This window comes from Lissotriton helveticus, chromosome 2_1 (genome assembly GCF_964261635.1).
Source record: "Lissotriton helveticus chromosome 2_1, aLisHel1.1, whole genome shotgun sequence".
Classification (NCBI taxonomy): domain Eukaryota; kingdom Metazoa; phylum Chordata; class Amphibia; order Caudata; family Salamandridae; genus Lissotriton; species Lissotriton helveticus.
In genome coordinates, this window is record NC_136059.1 from 1,100,243,247 (window position 1) to 1,100,259,527 (window position 16,281).

At 46.0% G+C, this 16,281-nt stretch overlaps 1 protein-coding gene across 1 annotated transcript in view; it reads left to right on the forward strand.

Annotated features, from left to right (window-relative positions):
• Window positions 1-16,281, forward strand: part of SNAPC3 (small nuclear RNA activating complex polypeptide 3) — a 243,388-nt gene that overhangs the window by 185,607 nt on the left and 41,500 nt on the right. The window contains exon 7 of the mRNA XM_078675911.1: window positions 603-767. Coding sequence (XP_078532037.1) covers window positions 603-767 — 165 coding nt within the window. The remainder of the gene's footprint in view (window positions 1-602; window positions 768-16,281) is intronic.

Genomic DNA, 16,281 nt, shown 5'->3' on the forward strand with positions numbered 1-16,281 from the left:
TGCAACCACTGCGTATTAACTTACGGAGAGCCACTCCCATAAGCTTACTCGCTGCCCTTCGTACAGTGAATACTGGAGGTTGTGGGTGGCAGTATGATGACTGATAATTCGTGACACAGTCAAGTAAGAAAGTCACTGGATTGCAGACTCACCCTTCTTGACCAACAGCTATCCCTGATCTTTTCCATTTCAGTGAGACCCGGCAGGGCATCCCTATGCCACACTCCAAGTCATTTAGTTCCTCTCCGCCCATCACAGTCACTATGCTTGGATCCTTAGCGGCGGTTTCAATGCAGAGTGTACGTTAGAATCCCCCTTCATTTTATATTCTAACTAATCATTACCATGTATTTTGTTATTGAGAATTTATGATCCTTATGATAGTTGGCACTCTATTATTTAATTGCAGACAATTTTCCTACCTGGATAGAAAATGTCTTGCTGTCTGGATACATACATGGTTGTAGACCAATGATTTTATAGTTGAGAACTGTGGAAATAAATCATATCAGTAAAGAGGAGTCCAGTAGTGGTTAAAACAAAATATTGTGGGATTTCTCAGAGCAATAAGAAATAACATTGATTTTGTTCCTAACCCCCAGAATGATAATCGAATGGTCTGAATCTCTTGATCGAGGCTATGGAAGATTACAATCCACGCACATGGATGACCACACATTTAACGACTTGAACATTAAAGTTGGTTTCCCATACCTGTACTGCCACCAAGGAGATTGTGAACACCTTGTTCTTATCACAGATATAAGGTAAAGTAAAATCTTCAAGAAATACCAATATATAGTTACTGCAATAGGGTGTAGAAGCACCCTGTAGCATAAAATAAGTATTGTACTTATCTCTTCTCTTTTGGCAAGCATTCAAACATTTCAAGCCTGTCTGAATGATATTGAAGTCATTTATGATGGAAAGTTTATTCTAGGACGGGCAGGTTTGCCAAGTGTTGTGTCATAGGTTTATACGTAACTGTGAATGAAATATAAAATTTGCAGTAGGTACAATCTAATTTTAAAAGTCCTTAGATCACAGCCTGTTATATGCTGGTAGGACACGGTTTATTTCATTGAGGACACTCTTTCTGTCATGATCTCCTATGTTCCACAACAATATAGGAAAACATGCTTTATTTTTGTCACTTGTTTCAATACTACAAGAAAGGATTCACTTGTATTGTTGTACCCTTGTGCTTCAGGACCTCATTCAAATGTGAAGGTTGTCTTTGTCTATGGAGAAACTGCTTTGAGTGCAACTTTAGGCCAAGAGGCTTTCCAAAGGAATAGTGGAAGTGCATCTAATATCTAAAGACCAGTTGTACCACTGCTCCAGTTCCCATTGCAATAATGTTTATATATGGTTAATATGTCCACTGGCTTGGGGCAGATCCCACTGCACTCCTTCTCATTGTACTCCCCCATAGCATAATATATTTAATTTGCTTCTCATTCCAGTAGTCTGGGTGTGCTGAGTTGCCTCTGACATGTTAGGGACTCATGGTATCTGGCTTAACTTTTCTCTAGCCTAAAATAATTACCTAGGTTTAAGCCCCATGCTCATTGGTTGATGTTTGTAAGACAGCCTCTTTCCTTATAAGGACGGCGTTAGTGCTACTGCTCAAACAAAGCAGCAGGGCGCATAAATATGAATAAAGGGGCTTTGCACGTTTTGCACCTCACTAGTGAATATTTTTTGGATGATGCTGGATTGCTTTTGTTCTTGGTAGTTTTTCATGCGCCAGTGTTTTCCGGTTTTAAGGCATTTTGATTATGTTTCTTGTTCCTTCAGAACTTTCCTTTTGCAGACCTCTGGGTCTTCACTGCAGCTCTTCCCTTGTTACAGCCTATGGAGTTTAAATACGTTTGATTCCTTGTAGCAATTGCCCATAATGAATTTCCCTTATACTATGGCCACAGTGTACATTCTTTTCTTGTAAACTCTGAATTCCACTTCTAGGTCAGGTGCCAACTACTGACATTATACTCTTTGTTTCAGATTTAATAGGTAGTTCCAGTCCTTGTCTACACTAGGAATGTATGTTAGCTTCCCATCTCATATGATCTACCCTTCTTGAGAGCTTCTGGCACTTAGGGGTTTTGAGCTCCATGAACATCAGACCACACACATTTTCCATATGCAATACTAAGGGAAAACCTGAGATGCAATTTAAGCCTGACTATCTAACCCCAGGATGTGACGTAGCCTACTTGAGCAATTCAAAGATGCCCTATGAATGTCGTTGTGGGGGTAATCCCGTACATAATGAAGCCTAACACCTAACATGAGATGTTGTGTGGGCAAAAGACATGCAGAAAATGCCATTGGCATAGGGTCCTGGTGTAGAGCTTCCAGACACTTAAAGCACTCCAAAGACCCTTAGGATTTACAATGAATTGAATAACAAGCATTTACAATGCAACGGTCTTGCCTTTGCAAAAGTTAGAGCTATTGGCATTTTAAATGACAACCTTTTTATGTATGTGTTGGTTTTGAAAACAGATAAATAAATGGCATTGTCATTTACAATGCCAATAGCTTAATCTCTCGCAAATGCCACACACAAACACAGAGCCCCCCCCCCACACACACACACACACACACACAGACACACACAGAGCCACACACACACACACACAGAACCCCCCACACACACACAGCCACCCACACACACAGAGCTCCACCCACACACACGGAGCTAACACAGTGCTCCACCCACACACACAGAGCTCCACCCACACACACATAGCTCCACACACACACACAGCTCCACACACACACACAGAGCTCCACACACACACACAGAGCTCCACACACACACACACAGAGCTCCACACACACACACACAGAGCTCCACACACACAGAACTCCACACACACAGAGCCCCCCACACACAGACACACACAGAGCCCCCCACACACAGATCCCCCCCACACACAGAGCCCCCCACACACACAGAGCCCCCCCCACACACAGAGCCCCCCCACACACAGAGCCCCCCTCACACACAGAGCCCCCCTCACACACAGAGCCCCCCCCACACACACAGAGCCCCCCATACACACACATAGCCCCCCATACACACACATAGCCCCCCATACACACACAGAGCCCCACACACACACACAGAGCCCCACACACACACACAGAGCCCCACACACACGCAGAGCCCCACACACACAGAGCCCCCCCACACACACACAGCCCCCCACACACACACAGCCCCCCACACACACAAAGAGCCCCCCACACATAGAGAGCCCCCCACACATAGAGAGCCCCCCACACATAGAGAGCCCCCCACACATAGAGAGCCCCCCACACACAGAGAGCAACACACACACAGAGAGCAACACACACACAGAGCTCCACACACACAGAGCTCCACACACACAGAGCTCCACACACGCAGAGCTCCACACACGAGCTCCACACACGCAGAGCCCCACGCACACTGAGCCCCACACACACACAGAGCCCCACACACACACACACACAGAGCCCCACACACACACAGAGCCCCACACACACAGAGCCCCACACACAAACAGAGCCCCACACACACACAGAGCCCCACACACACAGCCCCCACACACACACACAGAGCCCCCCACACACACACAGAGCCCCCCCCACACACACAGAGCCCCCCCCACACACAGAGCCCCACACACACACAGAGCCCCACACACACACACAGAGCCCCACACACACACACAGAGCCACACACACACACAGAGCCACACACACACACAGAGCCACACACACACACAGCCACACACACACACAGAGCCACACACACACACAGAGAGCCCCACACACACAGCCACACACACACACAGCCACACACACACACACAGCCCCACACACACACACACACACACACACAGAGCCACACACACACACACAGCCACACACACACACAGAGCCACACACACACAGAGAGCCACACACACACACACAGAGCGCCACACACACACACACAGAGCGCCACACACACACACAGAGCGCCACACACACACACACAGAGCCACACACAGAGCCACACACACAGAGAGCCACACACACACACACACACACACAGAGCCACACACACAGAGCCACACACACAGAGCCACACACACAGAGAGAGCCACACACACAGAGAGAGCCACACACACAGAGAGAGCCACACACACAGAGAGAGCCACACACACAGAGAGCCACACACACAGAGAGCCACTTTCACAGAGAGCCACACACACACACACAGCTACACACACACATGCAGAGCTCCACACACACCGAGCTCCACACACACAGAGCTCCACACAGACACACACACGGAGCTCCACACACACACAGCTCCACACACACAGAGCCCCACACACACAGCCCCACACACACAGCCCCACACACACAGCCCCACACACACAGTCCCACACACACACAGAGCCACACACACACAGAGCCCCACACACACACACAGAGCCACACAGAGAGAGAGAGCCACACAGAGAGAGAGACACACAGAGAGAGAGAGCCACACAGAGAGAGAGAGCCACACAGAGAGAGAGAGCCACACAGAGAGAGAGCCACACACAGAGAGAGAGCCACACACAGAGATCCACAGAGAGAGAGAGAGAGAGCCACACACAAACACACAGACCCACACACACACAGAGCCCCACACGCTTGTTTAAGTCTGGCCTGTTATCTCTCTGCAAGGCCGTGAAGTGGTTGCAAAAGTAGGCGAGGCGCGCGGGCACAACAGGAACTTACTGCTGATAAATCACATGCACGCCTGTCTGAAGCATCCACTCACTCGCTAGTTTCCAAACAACTCACTGCAGCGTGCAGAGTCGCCTGGTTTCAGCAGACAGCCACCCTCGGGGTCCCTGTCGCCGCTCCGCATTGAATTGATGTGCCGTTGATGGCTGTGCAAAACACTATACTGTAGTATAGAGGAACCGGCTGGTGAACAGCATTTACGAAAGACGACAACATAGGATACTGTATCTGAAAAAGGGGTTCCTTTGTTGAAAAGTGTATGCATAGTTTGTTACCGGTCATTATCTGATGAGGAGTGGACACTGCTAATTGTAGTTTATGCCCAAACAGCTCTGGAATGAGAATAGGGGAATACCATAGGATAAAGTGTACTTAAATATTGTGGTGATGTGAGAAATAAACGAAGAAATAACTACTTTAATAAAAGCCCTGGTAGGGCCAACACATGGTTGACAGCTGCATTTCCCTGCCAAATACTAATAAAAGAGCGAGCCAAGTAATTGGATTCCTAGTCAAACCCCAAAAGTAAACATTAACACTGTGTGTTTAGCAATCACACGTAGTTATTTCTTTCCCATGAGAGTTCTTTCAAGAAAATCTAAGAGGACACAATATTTGTCGTGCACAGAGCTGAAAATGCATTGTTATGAAAGAGTAACAGCAGGCAGGAGTAGGAAAGATAGTAACAACAACAACAAAAAATAGGAGTGGTTTAATCCGGGCAACTCATACAGAGAGAAACAAAAGCATGTTCGCCTTGGCAGAGACGAGAAGTCCAAAGAAGGGGGCATGTGTCTGTAGGTTCAATGAAACAAGCGCCTTGAGAAGTTGGGAAATGTGTGTTCGGCTCTGGTTGAAGTTACCCACCCCACTGCAAACAACTCTGGAGGGCCAGGGGAGGGCTGCTGTCCGGCTGTGAGGAGAGAGGTCACATGAGGAGAGCCAGAGACACAATGGGTTGTCCGAGACTCCGAGGTGGGGGAGATGGGCTCGTAAAGGTGCAGGCAGAGGGCACGCTTCTCTCTGCCGCCTGTATCGGAGTTATGAACGCCGCAGCACGTGACCAGCTCCATATTTGAATATATCTTCAGCACCAGACAGGTGTCTGAGGGAATTCACCTGTAGAAATAAAACGTAGGGGGAAGCGGGCGAGATGGCTATAAAATGGCAGAGAAGTTCGTGCGTTTCTTAATTGACTTCCGTTGCACTGAGGGGCATTTTGTGAGGCAAGAGGGAAAAATAGTAAGCATTCACTGAAAGTAGAAATGTTGCACTTAAGTAGGAAGACTGCGTTTAAAAATATGGAGTGGGGTCCTAAGCAAACTCAAAGATGCAACTCGCCTCCATCCCAAACAAAAGACGAGGCAAACAGAAACTAAACCAGTGGCCACCCAATTCAGTGCAGTTTGAGTAACTTGAGGGGAAAAGGAGCTATTTTATTAAAAAGCAGTCCCCGCAGCAAGTTCTGTCTAACATTGCAGGAACACACTGCACAAAGCCGGTGTCTCTAAAGTAGGGTGCGCAACCCCGTCCTCCCCTTCACTGACTGCGTCCAGCACCGTGTCCGTCAAGCTCCAGACCCGGTGACCACCCCCTCCCCCAGTCCCGAACCTTCTTTACCTTCAGCCTTCATCGGATGCCCCGCCTCTGGTGTGTTGGCAAAACCAAACTCCAAGCTGGCGAGTGAGTGTTTACAGGTGGCTGCAGAAGGTGCGGAGCCAGAGCATAACGTGGACACAATAATCTATAGCCACAACCTGTCTCCACATTCAAACACACAGAGAAGCGGGCTGCGCGCAAATCCCGGCACTGGACTCTCGGGAACGGAGCCAGGATGACACAGCTGGCTGACCGACGTCTGCCGCGGGCCTCCCTGCCCCCCTTCCCCAAAGCAAGAGTGCCCCCCGCAATGCTGTTCAAGGGCAGCTCCACGTGCATTTGACAAATCCTCAAACTCTTTGGGGCTAGTACAAAATGTATAACTATTTGTTTTCTAACACTTTCTTTTTATTTTCTTGCCAACAGCTGAGGTGGGTTTGGTGCATAAATAGTTTTTTGCAACCTTACACGAGAAATAAACCCCAAATGTAGCCTTTCCCATTAGACGTGAAACAGACGGGGCTATTTTAAAGGAACGCTCGTGCAGCGAGATTTTATCTCCGTGAATTCTGTGGGTTCACGTGCCTGCTGCCGAGATATGTGTGTGTGTGTAAGCTGCAGGTCGCAGGGCTGACTCAGTCTTTCATGCTCCCAGGGCCCTTCAGAGTTGAGGTCCTTGAAAGGCACAGACGGCAGCTCGGCTTGCCGAATCTGATCTTCAAATTGTCGATGTTGTCCCCAAGGTTGCAAGGTCTTTCGTTTATTTCCTCAGTTAATAGTGTTTTATTTTAATAGAGATACTCTCAAAGTGTTGTGTTAACACTCCTCGCGGTCACACGGCGCTTTATAAGCACGTAAAATAAAACAAATACATCTCCATGAGAGCACTTAGAGGCTCATTCCACGGACAGGCGCTGCGCTGGGACAGGCCCACGCTCGGCTTTGAGGCATTTGCGTTACTATTTTTGGGGCCTGGAAACGTACACATTCTACAATTAAAAGACCGTTTGGGGCTTATTTGCAAGCCTCTTGCGCCGTCGATACCTCACTTCTTCCATGTTAAAAGAGACGCACTGGCAGCACAGGGGGCTTGTAAATAAGCCTCTTGCAGTTTGAGCGCCTCGTGTCCTCGCTTCTCGGTGCTCCGTTGTTCCCCCGAGATCTTGGCGCTGTAAATGTTGGCGCTACAAATGTTGGTGCTACATGTGCACTTCGCGCTGACTTTGGTCTTCGGCGCCGGGGAGCCGTGCGCCCCCCTCCATCCCACCTCCTGTCCGAGTGCCACAGCCACATCCCCGCAGATTCCCGCACACTGACGCCCGCCTTCAATCCTCCACCCGTACCACCTCCGTGAGCTGCGCCCCGAGCGGGCAGCGCCTAGAGGCGGCCAGCAAACAGAACAGTTTGTGTAGCGCATCACAATGGATACAATACATGAAGCGCTATCTCACATCGCGTCTCCTGAGCACTGACGGCGCAGGGGCTGAGACCTCGTCCACCCTGAAAAGGGGGAGGGCGAGTCTGTAATTGAACAGAGGGCGGGGCGCTGGGGGGGGGGTAGGGGCGCTCCCTCAGGTGGGGGTGGGTCGAAAAGATACCAGGTCCTATTCTCACATCACTAATGGGAAGTGTCCATGCCAATAACACCAGATCATGGAAGACAAAGAGAAACGCATTCTTCACACGCCAAGATCACACACTGAGGGAAAAGGAAGCTGGGACAAGACACCAGAAGAGGGGCAGGGGTGGAAGTGGCATTTGGGGGGGGGGGGTAGAAGAAGTGATAGCAGCGGGCAGCAGGGAAGACATGCCCGCAGGATGGCCACAAAGACGAGGGCAACGGTAGAAGGGCAGCGACATGGAATGAACAAGAGAGGAGCGCTCCACACGACCACGTTTCTCCGAGGCGAGGCAGGAATGCCTCGGAGAAACGCACAGTCATTTTGGGATTCGGGGCGTGTTTTTCTTTCTCTCCTCTTCCCATTGGCTGGAAGGTAAAATTCCAGCCAATGGGAAGAGGAGAGAAAGAAAACAGAAAGAAAGTAAAAAACACACCCCCGAATCCCAAAAAGACGGGGCTTAAACCGAGTGACGCCCCTCTCCTCCAATGGCTGGCCTCCGTTTAGGAAGCCAGCCAATGGAGAAGCGGAGCAGGTTCAATCCCCACTCTAGGAGACATAAGATCTCTCCCTGCGACTGCGCAAGCGCAGCCTACGCAGGTCTCGACCTAAAAATGCACCAAGCCTCCTCTTCTGTAACTCTACTAGGATTTTTTGTAGCATCTTTGCCCCAAAATTGAATCATTGGATTGGGTGCAGGAGTTCATTGCCACTTGTAGCAAGATATGGAGTTCCATTTCTGTGACAGCTCCCATTTTGTCCTCTGCACAAATATTTAGAACCGTACGCAGAAAGATGGAGATGAGAACTCCATAATCAGATTCCCTGTTGGTCCCCAATAAGAAGTGTGTTTGGTCGCATAGGACCCATGTCTGTCCCCCAGAAGAACCAGTTTGTGAAACCATCAGGCATTCTGATTCTAATTCCTGGGAATCCCCTACACCATTGATAGTGTGGGTTTTACAGTGATGACAAGCTTGAATTCCATGTCTGCTCTATTGCTGATGCTGCTGTCAAAGCTTTACTAGTCACACACCTTCAACAGCTTGATGAAAACTCAATTGCTGGATGCATTTCCGGGTCTTTTCACTCAAGGAGGCCAGAATGTTCTAGCTCCTTTGTCAGTAGGAACAGCCCAGTAGACTAGGGCCACATTGTCTGGACAAGGAAGGCCCAAGGACGACAACTGTACAGCTTTGTGCACTGTCACCGAGAGGACCTAATTTTGATGTTTGTCTTCTTAGCCCAATTGCCACATTTGGGGCAGCAGGATCAGTGGGATGGGCGTCTGCCTGTGGCTGATTGCATTCTTTCATTTAGTAGTGTTTTCCATTCGTTACTTTCTGGTATGCTCTTTAGGACGCTGACTGCTGTGAGCAGGGTTATGGAGAGTTGCAGCAGGTCATTCCACAATGCACACTTACCTAGACAGTTTGCTAGAAGTAAGAAGCTTCATAGGACTGGGACTGGCTGGGCCATAGCATGCTGTGACAGCTTTGTCCCAAAAACAGGGGGCAGAGCAGGACTATAAAGGGGAGCAGGTCCTCCAAAGTTAGAACTAATCAGTGTAGAGAGCTAGGAGACAAGAACCTGGTGGTACAGAAACTCCTTACCAGGGAACCAGCAAGAGCACGACAGGGGGGTCCTGACCAGGCCTTCTCTTTCTTACAGGAAGAAGGCCAGCCGGATGTTAGATCCTTCATTGCGGGGTATTATTATTGTTCTTATTGAGTGTTATTGCATAGCTAAACAACCTACATCATATGGGGAGTTGGAGACTGAAAAGCCATACATAAGTGTGTACCATAAAGACTGAAACTGTACAAGAGCAGCAATACTTAACATGAACTTGAACATATTGTACCATATTTTTTAGAAATGAACATTCAATCACCCATTGAGAATTCTCAAACTTGTCATTCCTATCCTTATGAAATCTACAAGCTTACAGCTACTCTTCAACTTCTGTTAAGAGGTTTGCGAGGGTATACTGTACCGAAGAGACAACTGCAGACCAAGACGTCCCAGACAGGATCATGACGAATAAAACGTATGATACGTGCCTTGAAAAAGCCCTTGGCTGGATAGGCATATGGGAGAAACACATGCCAGCTGTTTGTTTTCTGCACCGTTCTGACCACTTGGTGAAAATAAAAACATGAATTTTTGTACATAATCTCTGAAAGCTTGGGTAATTTATTCCAAGAACTTAGCCATAAAAAGCAGGATCTGTCTCCAAGTTGACAACTCTTCTGCTTCTGATTCACAGTCTCCTGTATCTAACCCCAACATATCCCTACTTAAAGGACTATCTCCTAATGAAGTGCTTTTGCATTTGAATTTGGATTCGATTGCAGGTCAGCGATACATGGAAATGGAATTCTTAAAATTCAGGTATGGGTATTTGATTTTACCTCTGAGCAAAGATCTAGACCAGTATTGTCCATGCTGATCCAGATTGTCCTAGCAGACTTTAGAAGGAAAAGCTTTCTTCCTCTACCATAGTATAAACTATTGTGGATAAGTTAAGTGATCCTGCTGATAAACACTGGGGAATTTCTCTGCCTTTGTCTTGTCCTGCATAGATCATGATGGACCTAAAAAAAGGTGAAGCGCAGACATCTTTCTCCCCAAGTGGGAAGTGCAGTGATTCACTGAGCAAGAGATGTTATCAGAATGATGCACTGACATTAAAACAAGTAAACACTTGTATATTCTCCCCAAATGGTGTCTGTAAGTATGGTTGATGAACACCAATATTAAGTAATTTCTTTCTTAATTAGTGCCATTAATGTTTAAGCATTAAAATACCATGGTGGTACAGCCAGGAACCATCACATAATGCTGAGGTTGGTATCGTTTTGCCGTGAAAGTCTGGCAGGAGGAGCATGATCAGTAAAGAGTTTCAAAGTTTGCACCAAAAAATTATAATTTATTTAATCAATGAGCCATTTTTTTTGCTAAACACTTGTTCAATTGTAGAATATGTTTGTCTTGGGAACAGTTTAAACCTTAGTTAGAGAATAAAGGATTGTCCCCCCCTTGGGTCATGCTGGGAATGGCCTCCCCATACCGCTACGCCTTTAGCATCTGTAAGTGGAAGGTTTTGATGAAATAGAACAAGGGCCTAGCAAACAATTTGCTTTACAGTCAAAAATGAGAACAAGGCAACTGCATTTGTGGTAGGCAGAGTAGATGGCACACAAGTTTGAAGTAAAAGTTGTATTGTATCGGTACTAAGAATGAACTCAAAGCATTTTTCGCCCTTCCCAATGGAAACAAAGAGGTTGTCACAGATTTAGATATTTGGGGTTTGATGGAGTTCTATCCCGGACTGTGTCACAATAGTGGACATGACAGGTATTTGGCTCACTTTTTTGTGACTGGCTTTGAACGGGCTTTTATGTAGGGCAAAGAAACTGGCATGTAGTTGAGCCAGACGCATATCCCAGTCAGGACTATAGATAATGATATTGTTAAGGTTGGCAGCAGAGTAAAACTGGCAAGTTCGTAACGCATGATCTATCAGTCCCTGAAAAATTGTCTGGAGCTCCATTGAGCCAGAAAAGAAGAATCGTAAAAGGATGCAAAGCAGAGACTGTAGAAAAGGCTGTGTTCTCTTGGTCCTTTTTTGAGGCCTAGGGTGGTTTAATGCTGTGTATTACCTAATCTTTTGATAAACTCTTTGACAAGAGGCATTGAATAAGCATAGACATGGGCGATGGCGTTCACTAGTCTAAAATGTAAACATAAACAAATAAAGTCTAGTGTAGCAACCAGAAAAATAGAAGAGTTCCAGTTGATACCCTACATGAAGCATGTTTTCTACCACTTTCTCTAGGGCTTTAATCCTGGTTTCTGGTATGTGGTAACGTCTTAATCGTGTTACTCTACCCAGAGTTTTTAGTATGTAATGTTGCAGTGCTTGATTGAAGCCAGCTGTTTCCAATAATCAATTTTGGAAAACACTGATTAGGGTTTGGATGATTTTCTCCTCTCCTTTAAATAGATCAGAACTCCAGGATAACTCAGGACAGGGAGAGGAAGGCGATGTTTCGGAATGCTTTAGACAATGTTGCTCTACTCAATACTCACAACCAAATAGACCATCAGTAACCTGGTATTTGAACAAAGTAAGGACTTTGAAATTAGCAATGTAAAAATGTAGAAAGATCCTAAAGAAAGTTTGATAACAATTCATATAAAACAGCATGCAAATCCACATTGAGGAATTACCGCAAACAACTGAAATTAGCTCATCACAATTACATTAAATATCATCTTTCTGTAAGTCTTCTCAGCAGCTGGTTGACATCCTAAGAATTTAGCTCAGCTGGAATAGTGCAGTAAAGCTTTCCACCCTACATTTGAGCTTCTCACGTCTTCATTGGATTATTTGATTGAGAAGATCAAAAGATCAAATTTAACTTTAAAGGTCCAATGACGGAAAAATAATTACCGGTTCACTTAGATAGATCTAATGTCCCCAATGGGGCATCTCCAATTGAGTTCCGACCCCCAACTTGGAACACATACACCGGCTTCCTCTCTCAATCCACTCAGGATCACCATTGTTCTTACTTTATTTTCCATATGGGTATTAAATCTCTAGCCACGATACTTAGATCAGTATGTGAATTATCTCTTGAAAGTGCCTTGGTCCCCTCTTTTTGGAAACATGCTTTGGGTTATCCCTTACTAAAGAAACCTTAAGCGGACCTCAATTGCTAAATAATGCCCCTACTCCCTTTTCCAGTCAAGTTGCTGGAGAAAGTAGTAAAAATCCAGCTTTTGCAATATCTGGACGCTATTTCACTCCTGGGCCCCTCTTATTTGGGATTTCAGACATCTCACAGCATGGAGACATCCTTGTTGGTTGCCATTATTGACATTAGGATGACACTAGATCAGGGTGGATTAGCAATTCCCAACCACCTTGATATATCTGCAGCTTTTGACATGATGTCACAAGCTTTTCTTCTGGAGAATCTGTCTCAATCCACTAACCTAATTACAGAATTTCCTTGCTGATAGGAGACAATCCATACATTTCTCCCAATATTGTTCACCCTCTAGAATTGTTTTGTTGCATACCTCCGGGATCCTCTGCGAGTCCAATCTTGTTCAATATCTGTTGGCTCCCTTAGCTTAAATTGTAGGATCTTATGGCTTATTCATGGTAGGTTATGTGGACGATACTCAAATATTTGTGTCCATCACGTAGAATTTGAGAGATTCAAACCTGATTTCACTCCTGTATGGTGGAGGGTGTTCATGGGCAAGGAGTTCAGTCACAAGATCCAATCCAATATGAAGAAGAACCTCTCAGGCTGCAGCTACTTTGATAAAAGATCTATGGCCAGATGTAGGAGCCATTTACCGACCGGTAACGGCCGATTTCGGCCGTTACCGACCAGTAAATGGGTTTTCGGTATGTAGGGGCACTTTTTTACAGAATCGGTAAATTTACCGAATCGGTAAATTTACCGATTCTGTAAAATACCGAATCGGTATTTTTACCGATTCGGTAAATCTCAGATGTAGGTGGGACTCTTCAGAGTCCCAAAGGCCCTACAAATTCGGTATTTTACCACCCAATCCAATTTAGTGTTAAAATACCGAATTCAGGTGTGCATGCACATGTGTGCATGCACACCTAGCCATGTGACAGGGGCATGTCTGTGTGCCACATGGCGCACATGTCAATTTTTGGGGTGCCAGAGGGTGTCAAAGTGACACCCCCTGCACCCTTGCTAAAATCGGTATTTCCCATTGATTCCTATGGGCTTCACAGCCCATAGGAATCCATAGGAAATACCGATTCGGTATTTACCCAATCGGTAAATACCGAATATTACAGATTCGGTAATTCCACATCTGGAATTACCTACATCTCCCCCCCCCTCTATTTTACCACTTCTTAAATACCGAATCGGTAAAATTCTGTATTTAAGAAGTGGTAATATAGATTTACCTACATCTAGCCCCTAGTATGTGGCAATAGATGGTTCACCACAGGTATCCATTTGTATTTCCCGAACCAGGTCTTGAACACCTCTTCATTTGGGGTCAGTCTAAGATGGCCATTTTGATGTCAGCACAAGGGGGTCATCTTGCCTGGTTTGTTCCCCTGCTGGTTGAGGGGTTGGATACTGACCCCACCTTTCCTCATTCTAAGCCTCATTCCTAGCAACGCTTTAAAAATTTGTGAAGAAGTGCTCATGATCCCACAGAGTAGTTTCTTGACACAGAGGATAATACTGGAGGGTGCAATATTGACCTAGCATTCACATCAATGAGGCACAGGGCGGTCCTGTCCTACATTTGTTGAATTATGTTATCTGTGCAGCCTGACACTTAATGGCATCCTGTAATATCTTTATTTGCTGTTGTGCAAGTGCCATCTCACATTCAAATCTCAGTTGAAGGTGTCTCTGGGCTACAGCTTCTTGTAATAGCTGGTCAACAGTGATAGTTAATATGAGTTGATCCATATTAAGGATATCCATTTGGAGGCTTCAAGAGCCAACTTCTAACACCATCTGAAGGCATACAGAATGGGCCAACTTGGACTCTGGCAGTGAAGCTGACAGGGTCCAAGTTGGCCAATGGTTAGAGATATGGAAGCCAAAAAGAAAAAGAGAACTAGATTTGGGTGGTATAGTCAGAACTAAACCCTTCATCATTCACCACGTGGCATCTCTTATGACTAACAATGATTCCCTAGATTCTCCTTCAGAACAGTGGTAAGTGTGATGGACAGGTTATTTAATTTTAGTTAGGAACGAAAAAAGATGAGAGTTAGCGAATATCATGACCACACCAGCTCCTTACACTTACGAAGGATGGGGCCTGCTCCTTGAGCTGCGGCAGAGAAGACATTTCATTTGGTTTCTGCTTAGACTCAAGCTGTGGTGGTATTGCATCTGGGATGCAGTGACTCAGGGTCTCAAGGCTTCAGTCTTCTGGGTTCCCTGGGTATATGCTGCTGGCTTATCAACTGGTTTCCTGGAAGATTTACCCTTCGTCTCTCTGATACTGGCCCCTCTTCCAACCTATAAAAATGCCTCACTTCTGCTATCATCCCATCCAGTCAAACTGTTAGACTCTGCCTAGAGGGGGGAGAGGTGTGACAGGGTTCATATACAGTACGCTGCAGTCGGGACTTCATCACAGTGTCCCACACAGATATGTTCATGCTGGGCAGGATAGATGCTATAACTGCTGGCCATCTGAATATGTTACGCAGTCCTTCTTGGAATAGTGTTTTTTGGCTATTTCAAAAAATACCCTCTGAAATCTTTAGTTGACTTTGGATATTGGTGTTTCTTCTAGATTGTCTGCAATCTACTAAAATCTGAGTTACAAAACCCTCAAACTCAGTTACCATCTTAGTCAAATATTGACTAGTTTCCAACTGATGTATTTCTGGTCCTGTTGGGCACACCTAGGACCAAGTCTTTGTACTACAGTGGTCCATCTGTACCTGTTATGGTATTGACCTTGATAGGATACCAGATGGCCTTGACAGTAGGTTGGGTGGACCTTGCTGGTGTGAGATTGCCAGCCAGCATTTCTTTTTTATTCCCCTATTGCTAAACACTTACCTCATGTCCCTGACCCACGGAGAATGTTTCCTCTCTGGAAAAATGAACACAAGGACTCCCAGAAATCCTTTTTGGGATTCCACATTTAGGCTTTTCTTTTCCGTCCTTCAGCCTTGCAGCAGTGACCCAGAAGAAAGCATGGAAATGAGAGGGGTCTCCCCGATAAAGGAGGATGGGCTTCTCCAGACTAGGGACCATTTCAGAATGGTCCCTTCACTGTAAGGGCATGTTGAACCTTTCTCTCTACTCAATCAAGTGTTGACTGAGATCCAACCAGGAAATAGTTGAGCTACCTGTCCCTTACTAAGGGCCATAAGTTCCTACACCAGGGCAGGTTGCAGGAGATAGTCAGGGCACCAGCGTTATTCCATTCAATTTCTTCCCTCAGGCCACTTGGGTGGGAATTCTTACATGAGTGAACCTGGCACCTTGACACTATGAACCCAAAGGGTAAGGATGAGCGATGACTCACCTAAATCTCAAAGGAGAATATCCTGTCGACAAATACTGAGCTATGTGATTATAAGATGAGTAGGACATTGCTCCCAATTACCTTATACCGTAATAAAGATTTTATTTTACAATTTGACTAAAAAAACGATTTCCTGACAGATTAGACTATACTTGGATGATGTGTCCAGCCATTGGTTCCTCTGCGGTTCAAACAGTAGATTTCC